Below are 23,676 nucleotides of genomic sequence, written 5' to 3'. Positions count from 1 at the left end.
CTAGAGAAGCGATGGAGATACAGATACAGCATGTTTCCCAGCTGTGGGACTCCTCTAGTTTTGAGCATGTGGTTTATTGTGACTAGTTCTCTAAGGAGCCAGGAGGGACAGCAGGGGCCAGTGAGAGGCTGAAGGAGCTACTTAAAGTTAGCAGTGAGGCTGTGGCGCACTTATGAACACTGGTGGACTTTGTACTTTGAAGGTAGAGGTAGAGGCAGAGAGAGATTTTCGGGGCCCTGCCAGGCCGGCAGCTATTTAACACATCACTGCTAGTTAGCCAAGAGCAACTCAGAGCGTCTCTGTTAGGGAATGAGACAGAATTTAAAGGCTAATTAAAGGCTTAAAATGTTTCCGGTGATTACCACATTTCAGCAAAAGTAGGCAGAGGACTGATAATCCTGTTTGTTTATTTTATTCAGGTCAAAATTCAGGGCCTGCTATTAGTCCAGGGGTCAATCCAGATTTTTGTACCACCTAAGGTGGCCAAACATTAGTGGTTCCAGAATGTTAATAGGGTCAATATGAAAACATTAATATATGATGTCTCTCCAGCCTTGTAGCGTAATGACTTTTGTAAAGGAAAATTCAAAATTAGTCCAGGAGCAAATACTGATATTTTCACAAACAATTTTGGTATTTTTGTCTTCCTACATGTCTCTAGTTTATATTTTGGTATGATAACCCTGCCTATCTTGTAGCTTAATGATAGTTATCATTCTGTAAACAAACCTACCCCCGTATAAAATGACAAAACCCTGATTTCTGTATATATCATTTATTATGACTTCTAGACAATATTTTTGGAAACCAATGGTCTTACAAACAGTGAATATGTATCCAATGTGTTTTATCTTTCATACACTCAAGCATTGGTATAAAGTTACACAGTTATAAGAGCATAAGCATAAACAATTATCAGAAAAGGCTACAAGCAGTTTCTTCCCCATACAACACTTCTCAAGAAGGCTTCTCAAAGGCTATTTGTCTCATCAACTCTCCTCCTTTAACTGACTTGGTCCCCTATTGTTATTACAATGGACACTGCTCTTCTGAACTCTCACGTAGTATGCCTCCTCCTTTAAGGAGGGTGCAGAACACAAAGCTTGCTACACAATCACACCCCTTTTCTGTCCAACTCTCTAATGCAAGAGTTAACCAGTATTTCCAATCCTTTATATACACTACTGGTACACTCTGGAACAATCTTCCATTCTCCGTCTTTCCTCCTAACTATGATCTCCAGTCTTTCAAGTGGGACGGCACGGTGGCTCAGTGGTTAGCAATGTTGCCTCACAGCAAGAAGGTCCTGGGTCTGAACCCCGGTCTGTCCCAGGTCCTTTCTGTGTGGAGTTTGCATGTTCTCCCCGTGGTTTCCACCGGGTGCTCCCGTTTCCTCCCACCATCAAAGACATGTATGTCAGTGCCCCTGACCAAGGCAAAAGAACTGGAGTTGGTCCCCGGGCACCTAGTGTGTGTATAGGATGGGTCAAATGCAGAGGACAAATTTAGTATACAATAAACTATACAAAAAAAGTGCAACGTGTCTAGGCATCTCAATCGGAACTAAACTTACTCTTGTTTTCACTTGGAGAAAAAATGTAATTGGGACAAACTTACTCTGTGTCACAATCATCCACATCACTATCATTCAGCTCTAAAAAAAATTCTAGTTCATTTGCTTGGTTGCTGCAGGTTTGCAGCTTACACATGTCTGTGAATTTCAGACCATTTCCAAGGCATGGGCAGTCTGGTAATTTGCATGATCGTACACATGAGCAGGATAGCAGGTCCAACACAGCCTCTGGTGCAGGCGTACCACGCATCCACTCAATGGCCAGATCTCCATCATGAATCTTCCATCCATGATCCATTGGATGTGGTACACTGGGATTGCACTCCAAACACCTCCGCCGAGTGATAACTATCATTAAGCTACAAGATAGGCAGGGTTATCATACCAAAATATAAACTAGAGACATGTAGGAAGACAAAAATACCAAAATTGTTTGGCCACCTTGGGTGGTACCAATTTGTGAAAATATCAGTATTGGCCCCTGGACTATATGGGTGCTGTAGTGCATGTATGTGTGTAACTTTGTATTTTGGGCCAAAGAAAAGGGGTAAAGGAATTAAATATTTCTATCGTGCCTCTTTTTACATGGGTGATGTCCTGTCTTGTCTTTTGATGTTGTGGCAATGTTATGTGGCAACTTTCAGGAAATTTATTAGACAAGTTGTAAAATTAATTTGAAAATCACTCATTCCCTTTTTCATCATAATTATCATGACAAATGCACTATAAGCCTTCTTCTGGTTGGATGATTAAAATATTGAAACATAGATTGTTCATCTTTTATGAAATATTTTCAGTAAGACGTATAAGAGAGAGACAGCGGATGTACGAAAATATTCCCATGATCCTAATATGATCATGTACAGTATGATGGGGGAAGAGCTGAGGAGAAAAGGTAGACATATTTTTTATTTAAATATACGATTACTTTCAAAGAACAAACACGCTCCTTGAAAAGCAACAGGGAAACAAGGCAGACAAGGCGAGGGTGAGAGAGAGAGAGAGAGAGAGAGAGAGAGAGAGAGAGGGCCTTAAACGAAAGAAAAGGAGGAGGCTCAATGTTTCGACAAAGTGAATAAGTACGAGACAAGAGCAGAAATAATAATGTATGGCCAAACAGTAAGCAGACTTCTGCCCATCCCGAGGCCCTGTGAAGTCTAGGGGGGTCTGGTCTGCAACACGGAAAGTCCTCCAGCCCCTTCTGGACTTCAAACCCCCCCCAGCACAGCAAGGGGAAACAGCAGGGGAAGAGAGGAGGAGATGGTCTGGGAAACCTCTCTCTGCATCTTTCCATTGTTATTTTTATCTCATCCATTCTTCCCCCATTTTCTTCACCTTCACCGCTCTGTGTCTTGATGGCTCACGTGTTTTCTGTATCTCTTTGTTCATATCACATTCTCTCATATTTACCCTCAAATCCCAACTGCCTCTTTGTTGCCGCACCCCCCCCCCCCCCCCCATGCCTCCACGTTCGACCACGTTCCCTCCTCTCTCCCCTCCTTCAGAACTCTGTCTCCTTGCCATTTCCTATTTCCTATTTCCCGTCCGCCAGCTCCCCGACTTCCTCTTCCTCTGCTACCATAATGGCCTTGCTCCAGCATGTCACCTGGCCCAGCTCCAGCCCCACAAAATGACGGACTTTGTCGCTTCTCTGTTTTATCTTTGTAGTTCTTTTCCTTAACATTACTTAGCGTATGTCTTTACCATCTCACCAGCAATACAATTTTCACCACTCTCGCTTACTCTTGTGCATGTAAGTGAGACTGTGTGTGTGTGTGTGTGTGTGTGTGTGTTTGTGTGTGTGTGTTTGTACCCTGTCCACCCCTGTGTCTTCAGGGCAAACAGCTTTTATCCTTCTAGCCTTATTTTCAACGTCCATTTCAGACAATTTCAAAGCCCAAGGAGAATTTGTGACCCTGAGAAGGACTAAAAAGAGGTGAATGTACACCAGAGATTCAAAAAAACGGCTGAAATCCAGGATAATACCTGTGGTTTTGTAGGTTTGTATCAGTCGTCTAAGTTGTCCTTCTCCTTTACATTATTCCTGCTGGTGTCTGCTCTGCACAGGTTCAGCATCGTTGCAGATATCAGCGCTTGTTTTCCTCCCTTCAAAAGAACCCATTTGCTGCCATTCAGTTTTACAATACGCCGTGCTTACTGTCAATCACCTAACACCCACAGGAAGAAATGGAAGTCTCTGCCAGGAAATAATCCCTCACAAACATGTCGCCTTAAAAAATTTATTGCCACATCCATGTATTCTTCTCCCTGCTTTGTTGGCCGGGGACAGCAATTCATTTCAAGCTCGGTTTGACACCGTAAAGTTTGTCGGCAAACAAGTAAATGTTAAAAAATTTTATTACATACGTCATTGCAAAACTACTGGGGAAATGTAAACTACAGATGGACAGTAGTAAGTGCTGGGATATAACTCTTGATGACACCGGTATTCTCCTTTTACCATGCCAAAGCTAAGTTGCATGTGAGAGTGGCATTAAGAAGCTTCATTAAACCTCAAATCTTACTTGAAAGAAGTGAAACAGAGGAAGAGAGGTGCATTCCTTTCTCTCTAAGTCTCTTTAATCCTTATCTGCAGATTACACTTGTGTAAGTGCTCTCCCATCTATCTTATTTCATTTCCCAGAGTCTATCTTGGTCCCGTCTCCCTGCCTGTTTTAAATCACGGGTGTGCTGGGCAAAGCACATCTTGTTTGGTATTCTGATGGAGGGACCAAGTCTGGCCAGCTGACTTCCCTCACACCACCTGTGGCGTCTCTCTCTCTCTCTGTCTCTCTCTCTCTCTCTCTCTCTCTCTCTCTCTCTCTCCCTCTCCCTCTCTCTGTGTCCCTCAGTCTCCCTCCTCTCTGTGCCTCTCTTTCACTCAGCCAGTCTATCCCAACCATCAGCGTGGCGTGGGTGGGTTTGTTTGTTTGTGCCAGAATGTGTGTGTGTGTGTGTGTGTGTGTGTGTGTGTGTGTGTGTGTGTGCATGCGCCTCTCTTTCACGGACTATCAGAAACATCAGCAATCTCCTGCATCTTTCTTCCCCTGATTGAGCTGAAGTCGGGGCCCCTGTCTAGGATGGCTGTTTGTTTGGCCATGTGTGTGTGTGTGTGTGTGTGTGTGTGTGTGTGTGTGTGTTTGGCTGTGTTTCCAGAACTCTGTGTTCCTCAGGATCACAGATTAGGCAGCACTGTATTGTTGCTTTCTGTTTGTGTTAGACCAGGCGCCACAACTACAGGAAGGCCCACTGTAAGCAAGGAAAGGTGTGTGTGTGTGTGTGTGTGTGTGTGTGTGTGTGTGTGTGTGTGTGTGTGTGTGTGTGTGTGTGTATGTGAGTAGACGTGCGTGTGTGTGTGTTTGTGTGTATGTCTGTGTATTTTGGGTAGTGGCATACTAGATGGCCTTTTTTGACCCTAAACCACCGTTATGGTTATTTCAAATTCAAATATTGATGTGAAAATATACAAACACAAAAGTGACATAATTATGGATCTGGAGTAGCTGGCAGAACAGTAATGGAAAAGACAAGATGCAGCTAAGTCAAATGTTTTAAGTGATTAGCCTGGTCAGAGTAGAATTCAATAGTCTACAGCAGCGGTTCCCAAACTTTTTAGGCAACGCACCCCCTTCTACATCCAGACCGGGTTGATGCACCCCCAATCCCCCACACCTTCAAAAAGAAAAACGCAACATAGCCTATTTATAGCCACATTAAAGGCATCAAGTTTAATCGTGCACAAATAATCAGAACACACCTAACAAAATATACAAGATATCGCAACAATGCGCTCTCACATTGAAATGAAACTGAAACTGCAACAAAGTTTCAATAAATTGCAACAAAGTTACGCACAAGCCGTCACTTTTAAAGAGCAAAGAGGATGGGTGAGGGCGAGGCCACACGCGCAGGCTCAGAGGCAGATAGGCCCATCATGAGAGAAGATGGGAAAAAATGCTGTTATATTTTCAGCCGCATTAAAGAAAAATTGCATCAAGTTTAAATTATAATTAATCATACATAACCTAGCGGTTACGGAAATTAGAACACCAGAAATTTGAATCAAATTGCAATAAAGTTACACACGATCCACCACATAAAGAACAAAGAGAATGACACATGCATAGGCTCAGAAACAGATAACATGGACAAAAAGAGGATCCCACAAAGAAAATCCCACTTCAAAAAATTACAGTGAAATGGTGTAATTATTACACCATTACACCACCATTACATTTTTCCTCTCCCGCACCCCCTAGAGGCAGCTCGAGCACCCCAAGGGGTACGCACACCACACTTTGGGAATCCCTGGTCTACAGTATAAATATAAAGGAATAGAATAGAATATAATATAATAGAGTATAATACAGAATTTATGATCATGGTGGCAGAATATCGCAGTTGTAGTACTGTCCATGAAAAGCTGTTATCAATTCACCTGTACTCTGGCCCAACTGTCCATTTCTAGCCACACACTCACACACACACACACACACACACACACACACACACACACACTTACACCTGGTCTGGTTATGGGGGCAAGGGCTCTGTTTCCTATAAGCATCTCTCTGCTTGTTATCACAATAACCACTCACACAGACACCAAACAGGAGTTAATGTCCGTGTGTGTGTGTGTGTGTGTGTGTGTGTGTGTGTGTGTGTGTGTGTTGCATCAACATGCCTGAAAATTCAATCCAGGCCTGAACTAGCCGTAAAGTTGTGAGCAAGAGGAGAGGAGACATGTCCATGAAAAGAAGAAAAGTTAAAATCACGTCATAGTCTCTGAACAGTGATGACCAACAACAGTAAACTGCACCTGCTCAGATGTCATAACACTTTACACCACCATAGTTTCAGGAATAGTCATCACTGGCTGTCAAGTGAAAGATTTTGCACACTCAGTTGCATCATGTTATCTAGTTGCGTATCGGCCCACATTTCACAATAACTGGATTCTTGGTTATTTTCATTAGAGCAGCCTGAGGTTGAAGTCTAGTCTGCCGATTACCAAATGCTCTTTGGATTGCCTTCATCATTGAACAGGCTGTGGGATTGTTGTCTGCTGACCAGTGTGATGAATGTGTTCCCTTGATGTTTCTAATAGCTGAAAACATGGTTCCTGAGTTGTATCATAGTCAAGTAATACACAGTCAATTCCTCACCACAACACACACCATATATGAGCTGTCATTTGATGTCTTTCCCAGGATAATACCTGTGTTTGTACCAATCGTCTAAATTGCCCCTCTCCTTTACATTATTCCTGCTGGTGTCTCCACACAGCGTAGTTGGTTGAGATATCAGCACTGGTTCTCCTCCCTTCAGAGTAAGCCGTTTGCTGCCATTCATTCTCGTACAGTATGAAAAACAACTTCCACGGAGAGAAAATTTCCTGAGCCAGATAATCCATCACAGTAAACAGGAAGCCTTAATTTGTTTTTTTTTATCAGAGAGTTATTTTATGTGCCTCAGCTGAGTTTTCATATATCCGTGCTGCATTACATTACGCTCTGCTTTCCGTCAATCACCTGACACCCGCAGGAAAAAAATGGAAATAAAACCAGCAGGAAAAAAAATCCTTAAAAACATGTCGGCTTACAAACTTTATTGTCACATCCGTGTCTTTTTATTTGGGGCGTCTTTGATAGCATATTTTAAAACGAGTAAATGTAAAAAAAATCTTATTACATACAGCATGCATTGCAAAATGATTGGGGGTAATGTAAACATAGAGACAAGTAAATTGGCTATAACTCTTAGTGACGTCAGTGTTCTCCTTTAATAAGACCTGTGTATTGTTTGTGTCTGTGAGGCTGATTTTTTTTTTTTTTATATTAATACATGAACACTTTTGCAATCCAGAGTAATGTTTCCCTTCAGTTTGGCAGAAGGAGAACGCTCTGGGGGAAACCTGTATTAACAGTCTCATTAACGGTAACACTGGTGCCTCAGGCAGAAAGACGGGCAGAGACATTAACCAGACAGCAGCAGTTGTTCCCTCCATTTATTGGTTTGTTTGTTTGTTTGTCTGTTCGCTCATCTAATTTGTCTGTTTACTTGCCTTTCTGTCTGCCTGTCTGTGTATCTATCTGTTTGGGTATCTGTCCTTCTGTTTGTCCATCTATTTCAGTCTATTTTGTTATTTGTTTGCTTGTTCGTTTGAGTTGGTCTCTGTGCGAATAGTTTCTCTGTCCCAACTGGCTATAAAATCACTAAATTCCATTAGATTTGGGCTGAAAAGGAGAACTCCATAGATTCTGATATTGTGTGTGTGTGTGTGTGTGTGTGTGTGTGTGTGTGTGTGTGTGTGTGTGCATCCTTGCATGTGCACATGTGATTGCTTACGTCAGCTTCAGCATAGCCCTGAGGCTCCAGTTTAAAGGCTTTGATTGACAGGTTAATCAAAAGCAGAAGAGACAGAGAGAGAGAGAGAGAGAGAGAGAGAGGGAAAGAAGAGATTGAAGAGGCTGGAGGGTTTTCAGAGAATGAAGAATGAACAGGAGATGAGGGCAGGGAAGACAGCTGCTGTCATGCAGACTTTCACTAAAAAAACAAATAGAATAGTTATCAGTCATCAGTAAGATCAGGAACTAATGAAGGGAGCTTTGAATAGAAAAACATTGGGCTCAAATCACATGCATTGTAAACATCTGAGTCATACCAGAGTTATAAGATTGGCCAGGATAAGGTTCATTTATGTTTTTCAAAACACTTATTAACCATTATAACCATTGTAAACATCAATTACAACTTATAATTGGAACTATAATGATTATTTATATTGTATTTATTGTTAACCAAGGCAATCAAAAAGCAGTGATTTCATTTCTTAGGAGTTATAAAACTATATAGAAATGATTAATCGATTTATTATTAAATACTATACACTATATAATTTAGGAAATCATTAAGCATAAATTAGTTGCTACTTACCCATTAAATAATAATGAATAGATATTAAATAATGACTTATTGCAAGTGTTAGGCTCTGATTTGGCCATAGCTCAACTACACATTCACATTTGAGGCATTAAGAGCAACTTAAAACAGGTGCAACACTGGAATAAGTTTAAATTCATGCATCATCAACAATGCAAATAGCTAAAAATGAGAAGTGAGGGTTTGAGAGTGCCGTGACAAAGTGGAAAAAGCAAAACACGTGCCAAACAATCTATTCATGTATCAGGGATGAAAACAAGAGAGAAGCAACTTCAGCAACAGACAGTCTACATACTGTACAATTATGGAGTGGAGGTAACTGACTGGTGATAAAAAATAACAGTGACTTTCTTGTTACCTCTGTTTTGTTTGAGACATTGTTAAAAAGTCATGCTTTGTTAGAATACAATCGCTCAGTAAACAACAGAGACGGGCAGCCTGCTATTATCTCCCTTCAATAAGTTAATGCCACTGTCACCACTCTCGCACACACACTCTCTCTGTATGTGTGTGTGTGTGTGTGTGTGTGTGCGGCCTCCTGCCTTAGGGACTTTGTGTCTCCTCATCTGTACTAACAATGTGCTGGGTGGCCTTGTGACTTGCTGTGGTTTAGAGTGACAGCGCTACTTCTGTCAGGGAGGTTTCAGAATGTCAGGTATGAATTTTCTACCAGCCTTATGATCTGCCTGCCTGTCTGTCTGCCTGTCTGTCGATCTATCTATCTATCTATCTATCTATCTATCTATCTGTCTATCTATCTATCTATCTATCTATCTGTCTATCTGTCTGTCTGTATATCCGTCTGCCTGTTGTATCTATCTCTATCTTACAGCACAAAAAAATCTTAGAGGGCTTACTGTAAAATACTATGAAAAGGTAAATCCTGCCTTATGCACACACACACACACACACTGCAGATCTCTTTTGAGGAGTATAGTATGCATGCAGTGTTTGCGTGTGTGAGGATGATGTAACTAGTCGGCAGCCTGCATCGACTCAGCTTAGGCTGCTATTCTGAAAGGTGTAAAAGCAGCGTGAGGATGTGCCGGTGAATTAGAGCAAATAAAAGAATGTTATCTCTCCTTTTACGTCATTTTCTGGCAAGATTTGAAATGAAAGCCGCTATCGTGTAATGTTTTGGTCCCGGCAGGTTCACGTTCCTCACATTGACTCACATTGATGTTGAGTCATGTGTTCTCAGGCCACAGATCAATGTGTGTGGACTTTTTGAATTCTAGTTTCGGTAACGTTGTCTTTCCAGGTGTATGTAGGGCTACCAATGTGGGTAGAGTGATTTTACAACAAGACAGAGGTCATATATTCAGGATGTCACAACATATATTTGTCTAGATCAACCTGATTAGAGGGGGAATGGGTACTAATGGGAAAAATATTGTCAAATTGTCAGGTTGTCAAAACTTGTCTTCTTCTTGTGCAACCACAGAACCAAGAGCTGATGATGATTTGGGCATTGGAAACACATGGTTACTCTTGAGGTCTGTAGCAGTGATCTCATTGTGTATGTGTGTATGTGTGTGTGTGTGTGTGTGTGTGTGTGTGTGTGTGTGTGTCTGTGTGTGTGGTGGGGGGGTGGGGGTAGTGTTGCAGGTGAAGTCAGAGTGACAGAAACGTGAAGTGTGTTTGACCCCTGGCTTGGTTGTGTGCGTTCATCTGTTAGTTTGTTGCTCAAAGGGCAGGAGATAAATCCAGTGGGATTTCTGCCAACACAGTGCTGGGATGGCATGAGGTGCACACTGCCTATTTTAGTGTGTGTGTGTGTGTGTGTGTGTGTGTGTGTGTGTGTGTGTGTGTGTGTGTGTGACCTTCTTAGTCGTCACAGGGGCTTGCAGTGACATATATGTTGTTGACATACATGTTGTTTATTGGCCACATCACTAATTAGCTGGAGCTGAAATTCTGTGTCAAGAGGTGTGTGTGTCTATGTGTGTTTGTGTGTGTGTGTGTGTGTGTGCATGTGTGTGTGTGTGTGTGTGTGTGTGTGTGTGTGTGTGTATGTGACTATGCGTAAACACTTTATTCTTTTATTCTTCTTTATTTTTCTTTTTTTCAGTCATTTTGACTGTCAGCAAAGCTTGATAAATGTGTTTTTGTGTAAAATGTTTTGGTAACAATATTCTCAATCCATTTAAGGCAGCTAATTGTATTACAAGTCCTTTAGGCATACAGGTTCACAGACAGACACGGACAGGTAATATATGTTGTATATTATTTAGCCTATTTATTGCTATTTTAATGTGAAAAATGTTGCACTGTGCAGTTTTAATATTGATGTGGTATAGAGCAGTGATTCTTTATCCTGGTCCTCTGAAAAAATGGTAATGGAGAACATTAATGGAAATTGAATGCCTGGAGTTCAGTATCTCAGCCAGATCTATATCAGTAAATCTAACCTGAATATAATAAAGTTCACTCTCTTTTTTTTCTTCCTCTCTACCTCCATTACCCCTCCATCTCTCGCTCCCTTACTCCAGCTAGACCTCAGATGACCACAGTTTTCTCCAGTGGGGAATGTTAAGTCGTCAGTAATAGCTGGCATAGCTGGCATTTCATAGTGGCATGTTGACATTCCCCTGCATTTTTGTCCCACAGCTTAAGGACAGTGAGGAGTCACAGGTTCAGGTCAAACATGAATTTCTAGCTCCTTGCATCCTCTCTGTGTCCTAGTTGGCGTGTTGCTGGAGATAGTTTTACCTTTGACAGCTTCAATAGACCGGGGATTTCACGTTGACAGCGAGCGATTTCACCTCTGTGCGTGCCCAGTATTTATTTAGTTTGCAGTGGTGTATGATAACACTTCACCACACTGTGTATTTATAGTGGCCAGCTTTCCATCATCACAAAAGCACCGTAGAGTCTTAAATACTGAACACGCGGATGTGAAATTGCTTCTAATCTTACTGTCCCACAGCGGCAAGTTGAGCTTGTTTTTTTGCCAGAAGCTGGTGTAATTTTTAAACAACAATAACAATAACAAGGAGAGAATATATTGATCCCCACATGACATCACATTGCATCATCATCACACCACACATCCAGCTGACACCCTTTGTCACGGGTCATCCCCTCTCGCCTGTCCCGCTCCACTGTCTGCTGAAATAGGAGAAAGGCCTTAAAAATAGCCTTAAAAAAGAAAACACACAAACCTCTGAGTGCTTTTCTGGAACGCTTGGTGGACGCCCAGCAGCCAACAGCCGAGTCTTATTGGGATGAGTTGAATGACTGACTGGAACAGTGATTGGCTAAAGTCTGAGATTGCTGACCGGACAGTTATTTTCCATACACAGCTTGACTGCTTGAACCCAGTACACTCTACAGCCGGACTGTTTTGTGTACAGTCTTGTTGGAGTGTGTGTATGTGTGAGTGTGTGTGTGTGTGTGTTCATATGGGTATACATGATGAGCGTGTGTGTCTGTGCCGGTATTGTCGGTGTATGTGTGTGTGTGTGTGTGTGTGTGTGTGTGTGAGGGGTCGTTGAGTACATCAGAAGGCTTGGTGCCCTAGCGAAGCGCTGTGACTCCCATTGTTTTGTATCCTCAAACAGTCCGCTGGGACCGCAGCGCAACAATGGACCCAGACAATCAAAGAGTGGCACCACACACACACACACACACACACACACATCCAGGAGCTAGTAGACATTAGCTGTTCCAGTTCACTTCATTGAGTCTAAGCAGTCAAACCATCTTTAGACAATAACTGTCTGGTCTCCAATCTGCAGGCCTTCGCTGCTGCAGCAGTAATGAGGGTTTTGGTGACTGACTGTGTCAAACAGTCGGGGTTAATGAGTTTAAACTTCAGAGAGAGCGAGAGAGGCAGGGAAACAGAGTGATGGGGGATGCAGTTGATGAGATAATGGTGTTCTGTGGTCTGCCTTCCCTGTTAATTTTATGATAGCTTCCCCTAATGTGTGTGGATGTGCACACAAACGTGTGTCTGTGTGTGTCCGTGTGTGTGTGTGTGTGTGTGTGTGTGTGTGTGTGTGTGTGTGTGTGTGTGGACGGCTGTATGGTGCCTGGAGCGCGGGTGGAGCCGAAGCTGTGGGTTTAAAACACTGGAGCCATGTTTTCAAATCAGAGCAGAGACTTGCTGAAACCCGCAACCATCGTTGATGATGTTTTTAGATGTGAAGCGGTTGATTTTGACCTATTTTTTTAATGCAGCATGGCTTGGTTTCCCTGACTTGCCATAACTTGGTCTGGTCTTATAAACAAGCTTTGCTCAGCAGGCCAGATTAGATGTGGTTTAAGGTGTCACAGGACTCCCTCAGAGCAGGGGGTTCCCCAAGCGCCGGCTGCCGGCTATTTAGCCGTCTACCCACCTCCTTTTATAACTGAATGTCACTAAGGCTGTATGTATGGTACACGGGAGTCACTCCACTCCTACGATCTCGCGATGGCTGTAAATAATGTCTGTAACCATAGTAACATTTACTTCAGATCAATATGGTGGTTACCATTGCCTGTATTTTCGGTTTACTTGACACCAGTAACCAGAGGCGTCAATTTACCCATAAAGTCTTAATAAACCGCCACTGACAGCAGCGTCACATTCTCTTTTTTCACAGCATGGACTTGATAGGAACAACCGCAATGTTGAGGAAACAGACTGGATAGAAAAATTGAGAATGTCTCACAACACTTACCTCTGTCTCTTTCAAATTAACGATGGTAATGTTATGTAACGTAACGAGTGTTTCACCTTATGTCACATAACAAAAAGTTGTCCAGTCCGGTTCTGCTGCACCCTACTTGGACTAACTGAAACCTCTCTCATATTTAAACTGATTTATGTTTCCATAATTATTGGATCTCAGGAGAGATCCAGTATTGCTCTGAGAAGACTAAAATATGAACTTTGTTCTTATATTTATTACTATTTGTTATAATATATTTGTTTTAGCCTACTTATTTCCTACAATTAAAAATTGCATTTCTGCACTGACTCAAGAAAGTACATTAAACATTCACAGTTAATAAAGATTATCCGTTTATTTTTCAATTGAGCATTGAGCCTTTAATAAAAATGTTTATTCATGTTATTTTAATTGTCATGCTTTCATAAAAATAAAAAAAAATTATCTTGCCGCCACAAACATCCCTTAGCCAGTTACTTTTCCCATCTGGCTGGCAGTGGTATTGTCCTTTAATAATTTGTGGAGACACTGTAAAAGTGACTACAGACAGCGTCTTAGGTGCTGCTGCTTTCCAGGTCTCTTCAGCTATCTTGTCCTCCTGGTCCTGTTGGGGTTAAGGTGGTTTTGGTGGTGGGGGTGGGGGGGCAAAGGAAGGAGAAAATGTCGGCTGGAGGAGAGGAAAGCACTCATTTTTAGAACATGGCCTCCTTGACTCCGTCTTGGCCCAGATACTCCATCAACAAACCAGACTAATGGTGTGTGCATGTGCTCACGTGCCTGTGTGTGTGTGTGTGTGTGTGTGTGTGTGTGCGCGCGTGCATCCATGCGTGCGTGTGTGCGTGCGTGTAGTTTTTGTTAATGTTGGCAATGTTGAAGTCTATTGTTGGATTGAGTGAATAAAAAGTTCTGGTGCCCTGGCTCAAATTCAAATGGACTGACACACACCAACCTATTTCTCAGAACACACACGGAAACACACACACACAGACGCACACACACATGCATGCGTGCACATGCCCACACGTACATTCTGTTGAATGTTAAACACACACTCTGTACGCCTTGAACCCTCACCACTACATGCCTAACCTTAACCATTACACTAGCCCCAACCATGCAACTTCAGATAAATTTTCTTCTCTTCTCTTCTCTTCTCTTCTCTTCTCTTCTCTTCTCTTCTCTTCTCTTCTCTTCTCTTCTCTTCTCTTCTCTTCTCACCCACCTCTTAGTTTATTGACTCCTAGCGACAGGAACACATATTAGGTTAAAGGGGATCTTGTTGTTACTTTTTGTCATTTACCTTTAAGCTTGTGTAGTATTTCATCATTTCTTATTTGTTTTGGCACTTAATTCGTTTTCTTATCTCTGTGGCTTTTAAAAGTCTCGGGCACTGAACTTATCTCCTACACTGTGGGCGTTGTGTCTCTGTGTGTGCGAGGATGCGTGTGTGTGTGTGTGTGTGTGTGTGTGTGTGTGTGTGTGTGGGGGCACTTACACTGTGTGCTCATGAATGTGAATGCGAGCCAGTTGCCATTTCCATTTTTTGTCATTTTGTGACGTTTTTCCTGTTATTGCATGTTGAAAGTTTGTAACAGCTATGATTCGCTGTGACAAACTGTGATATGTCACCACAGTGGCAGGGCATCAAAAGTTCACCAGGCCAGTGCCACGTGCCTCACCACAATAAAACCGCCGACAAACCATATACTGTGCACACACAGACACATACTCTTTTGTGTCTGGAAGATATCCTCATTTTATGCTGCGTACAGGCAACTAAAAGCAAAGTAAGCTGTTCAGGGATCATAAAAACCCTTAAATGAGCCTTAGAAGGTTATAAGTGAAGGATCATGCCGTGTGTGTGTTTGTGTCAATTTGACATCATCAATTATTTGTTGATATTAATATATGAAGCATGCAGGAGAGTTGAATGCTATTCTTAAAAAGCAGAGCTAAACTGTGTCTGTCTCTTTTTACTGAGGCTTTTTGAAACCTTTTGAAGTGAGGAAGAGCATTTCACACATTTCTAGTAACTTCCTAAGTTTTTAACACCTCATGTTCACAGGTTTTAAGTGGTTTGTGAGAAAAAAATATGCAGAGTCTGATTTTACAGGCCTGCTGGTATCGTTTCAGACATTAAGCAACAACACAACACAACCAGAAGGATGTGTTTTCTTTTTTATCTTCCTTTCATTTAATCAATATCATAATCCTGTCATTGACTTGGTTCCTGCTGAAAGACAACACAATGCGCGCTTTGGGACTGTGAAATAAAGCTTCCCCTTGAAGCCTCCGTGCTACTGCCATAACTCCTTAATCATCCTTGTGGGACTTGTGGAGGCTCTTAAAGTGAGCTGTTACTGTGTTAACAAATCCTGGGTTTTATGTCTTGGTGACAGAAAAATGATAATTTATTTATCTCCGAGGTCCTTGGAAAAACTTGGAGATAGCACAGGCTGCATGATACCAAAAAATGTGTTTGTCTTGGGACAGATAATATCATATCGCTGCTGTCATTTGAAAACTTCGTAACTCAATTTTGGTGATTTTCATGTCCTCACTTTTGACACAGTTGAAGGATTGCATGGTCTTCTGTGGGTTGAGAAAATTCTGCCATCCCTAGGCTCATAAAACCATTTTTGGATAAACTCAAAAATGCATGATTGTATAGCTAAAAATGAGGCTGCTTTCTTTGATCCTGAAAAATGTATATTTTTGAGATACAAAGTTTTCACCTGACAGCGCCGATATGTTTTTGCCATTCACACAGCTGGAGTTACAAAATAAGCATTTCATTAAAGGAAATAATCGGATTCCTATGCATGCCTGTATTGCCATGCAGGGCACGTGGCCTTGGGGTCCCGAACCAGCAAGGGCCCTGAAAGCCCCAAGTTACAATATCTCACCAATTTCAACTGGAATATGTGCCCATGCAGGCAAAGTTATATGATTGTAGTGAGTAGCAATCCTTTGCAAACATAGACTGATGCCAACTAACCCTAAATAAAAACCCTAAATGTGACAGTGGCATCTTTTTCTGGTCTCTATAACGCTGTAATTGAAATTGTGTTATTACTGGTGACTTGTTGCCATTGTCCCATGCAAATCCACACAAGCTACAGCCATCTGCAAGTTGTGCATAGAACTGTGTTGGCTGCCTGCGATCCTGCTGGCCTGAAATGATAATGGGGTGTTACACTGTGCCTTAGCTGATAGGCCATTGGTTGACTACTATTAATGTAAACATAGAATTTTATAAAGTTGCTTATGGGAAAATTGTGTGGTAATATGTTTATGATATATATTCATGTTTATGATATTCATAGGATTTGCACTAGATCTGGCCTGACTACCCTGTTTACATTTCATTGTAGATTGTATATGCCAGTGATTCTCAACCTTTTTCATATCAAGGACCGTAATTTAGTGCATATTAGGACCACGGACCCCCATTTCATGAGATTTTATCTCTTGGACCCAAATCTGAGAATATTTTTATTGTTAGATATGATTTTATCCAGAATTCCATGACCGTCTGTATTGTAGGTAGAGAGATAACAGTGAAACTAAGATCAAAATAGTCATTCTTCTGCATTCTCTAATTGTGTTAACTTCTTGTAAATGAAATAATGGTGAAGTTTAACACTTCATCAATTTGCTGGGGACCCCCTGGAACCCACTCAAGGACTCCTGGTGGTCCCCAGACCCCACATTGAGAACCACGGGTATATGCTACTACTTTCACAATTATTGAAAATGTATTTTATCTCCCTGCTGTTTTGATATGCTATATGTATGTAAATTGTTGTGTAATTTCAGTCTGTAAATGACTGCGAAGCACTAATAAAAGCTACTACTACTACTACATGATGCTGTTACTGTCTCTGCTGCATCTGTTTGTGATGATTCTGCATCATTCTGGTTGAACATACTTGCCTTGAGGCCTTTGGCGGGGCTATCCAGGTTGTTGTTAAATGTTAAACAATGAATACGAGCATGAGCGACCCTTTGCCAAAGCCAGAACCCAGATAAACCAAAACTCCAGTCTAGGATGTCCATGTATGGTTTCTTGTGCTGCTCTTTTGGATCACTGGAGACAGATTGAATTTCTGGACTCACTGAATGTTTGTTTGAGCTTTTACATCAGAATGAGGTCTGTTCCATTGTTGTGTGGAACCAGAAAATGAACCCATATTCTTGGAAAATCACCCTGGGTACTGTCCACCAAGATGAGCTCTGATTTCTTGTTTGGGAGCTTTGAGACTTGAGACTCAGTGTGAGTGTTGTCTTTAGTGTGTGGAGACGGCATCACCTCACCATACAGCAGTGGTTCTCAAACTGGGGTTGGGACCTCCAAGGGGGTCATGACAAGATTTTCAGTGAGTCACAAGCTAATTTCCAGAATGTGACATATACAGCTTTTTTTTTTACACACAAATATATTGCAGAATTTAGATTTTTTTGGGGGGGTTAGTGTTTGTTTTTTGCTTGTTAGCATATAGGCTTCTTCTTTTAACAATCAACTTAATCAAATTAACCTGAACAAATTAAAAATAATCAGTTGCTGCCACACGTCGGGCCCACCTTCTCTGTTTTTAGAGGTAGAAAACTATTCCCATAGAGTACCAGCTATAAAACTGCACTGCTAACCACCATCTGCACTTCATGGCTGTGCTCCAACCACCTAGTTTTATACTGTCATGTCCAATTTTCAGTGAACCATTGCTCAATAGCCCTTGCTCAATCAAAATCAATGAGCAGGTTTAACAAACACAAGAAGTGGGAATCAGCGCTATGTGAAACAACTTAAACATGAAGGAAAACAGTGACCTTAGTGAGAATTATATACGGAAAGAGACAAAGTTCAGCATCTAAATTATCATGTCTCACATTTTTTATATTGATGATGACAGTGTATTTCAGGTGAATATAACATATTCTACAGGAAGAGCAAAGGAGAGCAAATATTTTTAAACACCATGTTCAGATGTTTGAGGCCTGGAGACCTAAACCCATATCAGAATGAAAAGTCCCTCCATGAGGATTTACAGTATATATGGAATGGGTTAAGGGAAGATAATGTTTTTCATGCTAAGAATGGTAAAACTAAAGCTTCCTGTATCAATACATATAGATTGTGTTGCCCATTTTATGTTTTCACTCTCTTTAAATTTACAAGTTTCTCTCTCTCTCCCTCTCTCATTTATCTTTCTCCCTTTCTCTCATTCTAATCCAGCACATGATGACAAGGTGCTAAAGGCCCTGTCTCCATGCTTCACTCCCCTAAACCTCTCAGCAATGTCAATCCCTGCAACCCTGTGTGTGTGTGTGTGTGTGTGTGTGTGTGTGTGTGTGTGTGTGTGTGTGTGTGTGTGTGTGTGTGTGTGCGTACGCGCGCGTGTGTGTGCGTGTGTGTGTATATGCCACGTGTTTGTGTCAGTAGCAGTGTGTGTTCAGGGAAGAACCTTTTTGGGGCGAGTACTGCTTTGTCATTTTTGCTAATTATTTACCCTGTACTGAGGACAGTGTGTGTGTGTGTGTGTGTGTGTGTGTGTGTGTGTGTGTGTGTGTGTGTGTGTGTGTGTGTGTGTGTGTTCTGAGAGGTGTGCGTCAGCACTGCAAGGGCACTAACCTGATTTTGGTGATGGAAACTTTTCAGACAGGAAACACAGGAAACGGGTTATGTTGATGCATCTTTAGCAGCCGTTATCCTCTCTCTCTCTCTCTCTCTCTCTCTCTCTCATTCTCTGTCTGTCTCTCTCAGTCTCTCCCTCACTTGCCGTTTCTCTTTCTCACATTTCAGATTTTTTTGTTTAGCGCACAGGGAAGATTTTGTGAGATACCAGCTTAACTGAGAAGAAAAAGTTTCTCATAATCGCTGCAACTTCCCTCAGTGTTAGACATGCAGGGACCGCCCCACCTTCAAAGAGACAGACAGGCTGAGAGATGCGAGCCTTGAGAAAGACAGATTAGAACAAAGTCATGATCCTTGGCCAAATAGTGATCGAGCTGTACTGTCATCGTATCTTGTGCTTCTTCTTTTTTTGGCCGTTGTGCAGAAGCGATTGATGTTATGTGAATTTATTTTCAGTCATTAAAAACATCAGAGCTGCAGTTTATACCAGTTTAGTTGAGTTTAAGGCGTGCAGTATCAGACCTGGGCCTAGTGTAGTTATTGAGTTGAGATCATAACTTAAGCATGAAGATAAAAATAGTGTGCAAATCTTTTTTCTGTAACACTTATCAGCATGGAGAATGTAACATATTATGCATAAATACCAAAGGAGAAAGAGAGAGAGAGAGAGTGTGTATATATATAGATAAGTAGGGGAAAATAATTTGAGAATTTTTAAAAGAAAAACGGCACAAAAAGTTTGGAACAATTATGAAAATATCATTGTTGCTCCATCCCAACACACATTTTATATAGTTGTAGACTCACTGTCATGTCACGTGTCATGTGATATTTGCTGTCACTGTATGGAGTGATAAGGTTAACAGTCATATTTCTCAATCACTATCAGCACACACAATATTACAGTAAATATTAACCAAAATATTCAAATGAAGCCAAGAAATTAAGGTCTGGAAAAACTATGGAATTTTTCTGAAATGGAAAATGTGTAGCAATCCTGTGTATCAGCAAAACCGCAGATTTTTCTCGTCACAAACAAATTTAAACTTCTAACCAGCCTGTCCTGTCTCCTGGGCAGGAGCAGCTCGGAGCGGCGTAAGGAGAAGTCGCGGGACGCGGCGCGCTGCAGGCGCAGCAAGGAGACGGAGGTTTTCTACGAACTGGCCCACCAGCTGCCTCTACCCCACAGCGTCAGCTCCCACCTGGACAAGGCCTCCATCATGAGGCTGGCCATCAGCTTCCTGCGCACACGCAAGCTGCTCGCCACAGGTACATACTGTACACACACACACACACACACACACACAAACAAACACAGATACAAGCACATGCAAGCTGTAGTCCAGTGTGTTTGAATGTTTTACCCACAAGGAAATATTAAAAATGAGGCTCAATGCAAATTTGGAACAAAGAGGTTGCCTCCAGAAAGTTCTTTGGCACAATAGTTGGGCAGATGATGTGTGTGTGTGTGTGTGTGTGTGTGTGTGTGTGTTTGTGCGTGCATCACTGTGGTTGCCAAATAGGCACTGTTATGTAACAGGTGTCCTAATATTTCACTGGATTTATAATGTTTATGTCCTTTGTATGCTTGTATTTATGTGGACATAAATAAATCATTTGTGTGTGTGTGTGTGTGTGTGTTGGTCTGTGTGACTGATTGTGTAGAGAGGTAGGAAGGTATTAGTTGGCCCCTTTCTGTACACTTGTCCTCCTTCCTCTTGTTTTATTTATAATCAGAAGCTGCGGAAGCCTGACAAAGGAGCGGAGCTATTGTTCTCCGCTGTGTCTGCGTCTCGAAAAAAGATCAGAGTGCCGCAAACTGCACAGCAGCAACATCAGTAACCAACACAGTCCCACCGCACTTATAAAACTTTTTTCTTTTCCCTGACGCAGCTACGAAACAGTTTGTACATTCCTTTTACGCAGGAGAGAAGGCAGTCCGCTCACATTACTAGTTTTTACCACAGTGCAGTAAGCTTTAAGAGTCGGGGCAGCTGGAAGTGAGACACTTCACTCCTCTATTCCCGGACGCTAGGAAACTTTGTCACGGTTTGGTAAAAGTCAGAAATCAACTCTGTTCTTTATTGAGCAGTATATAATTAATCAAATAAAGTAAAAGCTGTATTAGTGTGAAAATGTAACTTTAACTATAAATCTTCACACCTTAGCTGTGATTTTAATTAAGTGTTTTTTGTCTATTAGTTTGCATGGATTGCAGTGATATGGTGATGTATATAGCCCATATGTTCTCATACAATCATTTGTATGATATCTTAATTGGTACTATACCTACACATGGCCTATCACTGTGTTAAAACTTTTGTTAATTGAATTAAAACAGCTTTGGTTATGATAATGGTTTAGATTAGGGTTAAATTGTATCTAAAACAACTTAGGTTAAGGTTAGGGTCACGGTTACGTAATTCAAATTTTGGTTAAGGTTAGACAACTACAATTACATATTTTTTGAGTTGGGAACTGAACCTCGGTAGGCGGAGCTGAAGCCAAATGTATTCACAGATCCACCACCTCCACACCCTTACTCTCTACTACTTTCTACTTTCCACTACTGCCTGTTTCAGCCAGGTGAGCTCTGCCTCCTGTTTCACTCAATTCGGCATTCAAAATGAGGTTAATTAGGTTAAATTAGGTATATAGCTACATCTTTTCATGATTGCAAGACAACACATACTCTAGCATTTTCTAATAAATTACTAGCCTAACGTTACTGTATTCTCCACAGAAGAGATTAAGGCAGTTGATCAATTTAGGGAGCCAGAAAGCTGAGATCACATGCAAATAAACTGAACCAATACACCGTCTCTGGGTAGCTAATTTGTGTTTTTGTCAATTTTAACATTTTAAACTGTCTGTAAAACTCCTGTTCTCAGTGAACGGACAGCACTCTTGAAACTTCGGATGTAGCTCAAGTGTATGAAGTGTTTTCTAAACCAGTAGCTACCCTAAAACCATTTTCACAACAGCTGCAGTACTGTGTGATTAGCAGTCAAATTCAATATAGGAAGGCAGAGGGGATAGGGGTGTTGCGGAGAGGGTATCATTCATTTCTGGAAATTCTAGACAATTATCAGATACTCTCTCGCAGCGCAGTAGAGGGGGGGGCCATAGGGGAAGGAGGGGAGATGAGGGGGGGGTGAAGAGGGGATGTGGGTAGGAGAGGAGGGAGAGGAAGAGGCCGTGGAAGGTGGGACGAGTGGAAACAGGGGTAAGGAGAGAAGTTAGAGAGAGAGGAGAAATGCGAGACGCTAGAGAGAGGAGGAGGAGGAGGAGAGGGGATAAGGACAGACAAGCACTAAGTGAGAGGGGCAGGAGGAGGGAGGAGGAGGAGGAGAGGAGGGAGGAGAGGAGGAGGAGGGAGGAGAGGAGGAGGAGGGAGGAGAGGACAGGGAGATTAGTGGCCGAGTAAAGAGCAGCGATGCAGCAGGAGATAGAGCGTTATCTGGCCTGTGTTACTCTGATTGCTCTGCGATGGAGAGAGAGATTGGAGAGGAAGCGAGCAGTTCTGCCCATCGTTCGGCTGGCGCTGGCGTTACCCCGCTAGCCATAACACCGGCCTGCCTTGGCGCCATACACACACTGGGACACTGGTACACACACACACATGCACACACATATACACACATGCACCCAGGCGCACATGCAAGCAGCTGCAGGGGAACACCTCTGTTATGTAACGTCAGCTCAGTTGGGAGCTTAGGCTCATAATGATGCACCGATTAGGAGCTGGCTGTATTTCTCACTTAATAGCAGGAGTTTGACTAAGGCTTTGATTTAAAAATGTTGTAAGAAATATGCTGTTATCAGTAAATTATAGTCAGAAATTATTAGCAGGGTTGGCCTTAAGTTCAAACTCAAAGGCTTGGTTCAGATTTGCTCAAATTTTCAGGTTTAAGTCAGCCTCAATCATGAATCTCCAGAAATTGATTTAGTGATTAAGACGCATTACAGCCAATGTTGCTTAAACAATGAGTCATATTTCTGTTTCATGTGGTTCCCCACCACAAGATTATGGTTCTATGGTGAGAGTAAATATACTCAATTTAGGGTTCCCGAGTGTGAAAAGCTTAGGAACCCTTACTTTAGCTCATTGATACAATTTATTTGCATAATATTGATGAGTGAAAAAAAGTGTGTCATATACCCTTTTCATTCATTGAGAAACCTAAATGAATGTTATCTTGTCCTTTATCTTGAAATTTGAAGATGGAAGATATGAAATTTGAGTCCTCTCTCACTGTAGCCCAGATCAGAGGGTGGATGATGTTAATATGGCTTCTTGTGACCTTTTTGTAAGGCGGTACACTCTGAAGCTTGTCTAGTTCAAGTTTTCTGACTGTTTCAAACTGTTATGAGAGCAAACAGAAAATAAAACCTCAGAAAAACATAACGAAGAGAAGAGAAAAGTCTCGCTCTCAGCTCTCTCATCTCTCCCATCACTCTCCACTACTGTACATACACTGTCCAGTATGGCAGAAAAGTCAAAAACAGCAGTCGTCTCTGTCAAACGATCTTTTCCGCACTCCATTATTTTGAAACGAGGGCGGTTACACAACCAAAGAGCAACAGAGGAGAAGAAAGCGGCCCAAATGACCGGTAATCGCAGCTAAGTATTTAGGCCAAAGGTGCCGGTGGTCTTTGGAGTGGAGCTCGAGTCTCCCAGCTGCCGACGGCTCCCCAAGGCCCATGAGAAAGTCCTGCGCTCCCCCGGGGGTTGAAACACGGTCTGGGCCCCGCTCCAAACTCCAGCCCCGGGCCTCGCTGGGGCCTTGAGAACCGGCCGCTCTTATCTCCGGGAAGCACACTGGAGGAATTGCAGGCTTCCCACCCTCCACCCCCTCGGCCACTGGGCT

The 23,676-nt window shown here is 42.1% G+C and overlaps 1 protein-coding gene across 1 annotated transcript in view; it reads left to right on the top strand.

Annotated features, from left to right (window-relative positions):
* Nucleotides 1–23,676, top strand: part of epas1b (endothelial PAS domain protein 1b) — a 55,699-nt gene that overhangs the window by 7,518 nt on the left and 24,505 nt on the right. Inside the window, exon 2 of the mRNA XM_071537287.1 lies at nucleotides 19,884–20,074. Within this exon, the coding sequence (XP_071393388.1) occupies nucleotides 19,884–20,074 (191 nt within the window). The remainder of the gene's footprint in view (nucleotides 1–19,883; nucleotides 20,075–23,676) is intronic.

This window comes from Centroberyx affinis, unplaced genomic scaffold (genome assembly GCF_046629955.1).
Source record: "Centroberyx affinis isolate AG114_WGS23_722 - 3 ecotype Tasmania unplaced genomic scaffold, CSIRO-AGI_Caff_v1 ptg003015l_1, whole genome shotgun sequence".
NCBI classification, from domain to species: Eukaryota; Metazoa; Chordata; class Actinopteri; order Beryciformes; family Berycidae; genus Centroberyx; species Centroberyx affinis.
This window is presented reverse-complemented; position numbering and strand designations above follow the sequence as displayed.